This window comes from Gossypium hirsutum, chromosome D03, assembly GCF_007990345.1.
Source record: "Gossypium hirsutum isolate 1008001.06 chromosome D03, Gossypium_hirsutum_v2.1, whole genome shotgun sequence".
Taxonomy (NCBI): Eukaryota; Viridiplantae; Streptophyta; class Magnoliopsida; order Malvales; family Malvaceae; genus Gossypium; species Gossypium hirsutum.
Window position 1 is genome coordinate 36303787 of NC_053439.1, and position 1619 is coordinate 36305405.

The 1619-nt window shown below is 38.0% G+C and overlaps 1 protein-coding gene across 1 annotated transcript; it reads right to left on the reverse strand.

Moving 5' to 3' along the window:
* Positions 1-238: 238 nt before the first annotated feature.
* On the reverse strand, positions 239-749 carry LOC107949929 (uncharacterized). The gene is made up of 3 exons (XM_041089887.1): positions 696-749; positions 545-608; positions 239-456 (listed from the first exon to the last, which is right to left on the reverse strand). The coding sequence occupies exons 1-3, from the start codon at positions 747-749 to the stop codon at positions 239-241; spliced, it is 336 nt and encodes a 111-aa protein (XP_040945821.1).
* Between the last annotated feature and the right edge of the window lie 870 nt (positions 750-1619).

Sequence of the window (1619 nt, forward strand, 5' to 3'; positions counted from 1 at the left end):
TTTCAGATTATTGTTTAATCGATTTTAGATGAAATTAACCTCTTAAATTAAATTAAAAAATTACTAGGAACACCATAAATTCCTAGTTTCACACTCGGAACCCGAAAAATATAACCAAAACTATTAGACCCAAATTAGGGATATTGCAACTCTCTCCCTCTAAAAAGAAATTTCATCCTCGAAATTTACCTGAATCAAACAGATACGGATACTAACATTTCATCACATCTTTTGACTCTTAGGTGGCTTCCTCAATCTTGTGGTTGCGCCACAAAAATTTCATCAATGGAACTGTCTTATTACGTAGCACCTTGACCTCACGATCTAGGATCGCAATCGATTCGTCCTCGTACAAAATATCAGATCGAACCTCGATCTCCTCAGCAGGAACAACGTGAGAAGGATCAGATTTGTACTTTCGTAACATGGAAACATGAAAAATGTCATGAATACGCTCTAGCTCAAGGGGCAAAAAAATGATAAGCAAACGGTTCACTTCGCTCGGCAACCTCATAAGAGTCAATGAACCTCAGACTGAGCTTACCCTTTCGCCCGAACCTCAAAACTTTCTTCCACGGTGAAACCTTCAGATATACCTTATCACCAACCTGATACTCAATGTCTCGATGTCTCAGGTCAGTGTAGGACTTCTATCGATCAGAAGCAGCCTTCAACCGCTTGCAAATAAGTCTCACCTTATCCTCAACCTCCTGAACCAACTCTGGACCCAAATTCCTCTTCTCTTCCATATCAGACCAACAGAGAAGAGTCCTTCACCTCTAACCGTACAGAGCCTCGAACAGTGCCATCTGAAGACTCTTTTGATAGCTATTATTATACGCAAACTCGTCTAACATTTGAAAGAATTGCTTTCGTAAAGAGTATACAATCAGGAGTTTTCACTCACGGTACTTCTTATGGACTGACTCCATGATTAAGTAATTGTGATTATCGGAAAGATGGTTCTGGACATAATTGTAATCACTAGAGCCTAATTGTATATGTCTTATTGCTCCCTCCTCTAGCCTAACAAAAGCTCGATCGGATTGCATTTGAATCAGAAGAAAATTCTACGACTTTGGGAATAATTTAATTGAGTCAATTTATTTGATGTGACATTAAATTAGGTGGTCATGAGAATTGTTCAACTAGAGAATTTGATTAAAGAATTTTCTTTAAAAATTAATTTGGAAAATCTAAGTGATTTTCGGAAAAATTAATTTTGATAAAATAAAATAAATTTAATCAAATCAATTAAAATTAATATGATATTTTTGGAAGTTAATTTTCAAGTTAGACAATTGGCCCAATGGGTAATTGAACTTGAGAATTTAACATGAGATCGTAAATTGGGCGGGAGTCCAAAACCGAGACCAAGACCCAAAAATAGGTCGAATTAGGCTGACGGTCCAACCGGTGGCTAAACCATACCGATCAAGTCTTCCTTGATACAAACCGAACTGGCTCAGGGTGTCGTAAGGGTGTTGCACCTACATCATGGGACATGGGCGACATCCTAGTGGCCCACGGTGGTTGGTCATCGGTGGAAGAGTTATACTCCTGCTGGGACTCTAACAGAGAGTTTGATTCCAGATTAATTATTCCAAAGATAATATTAT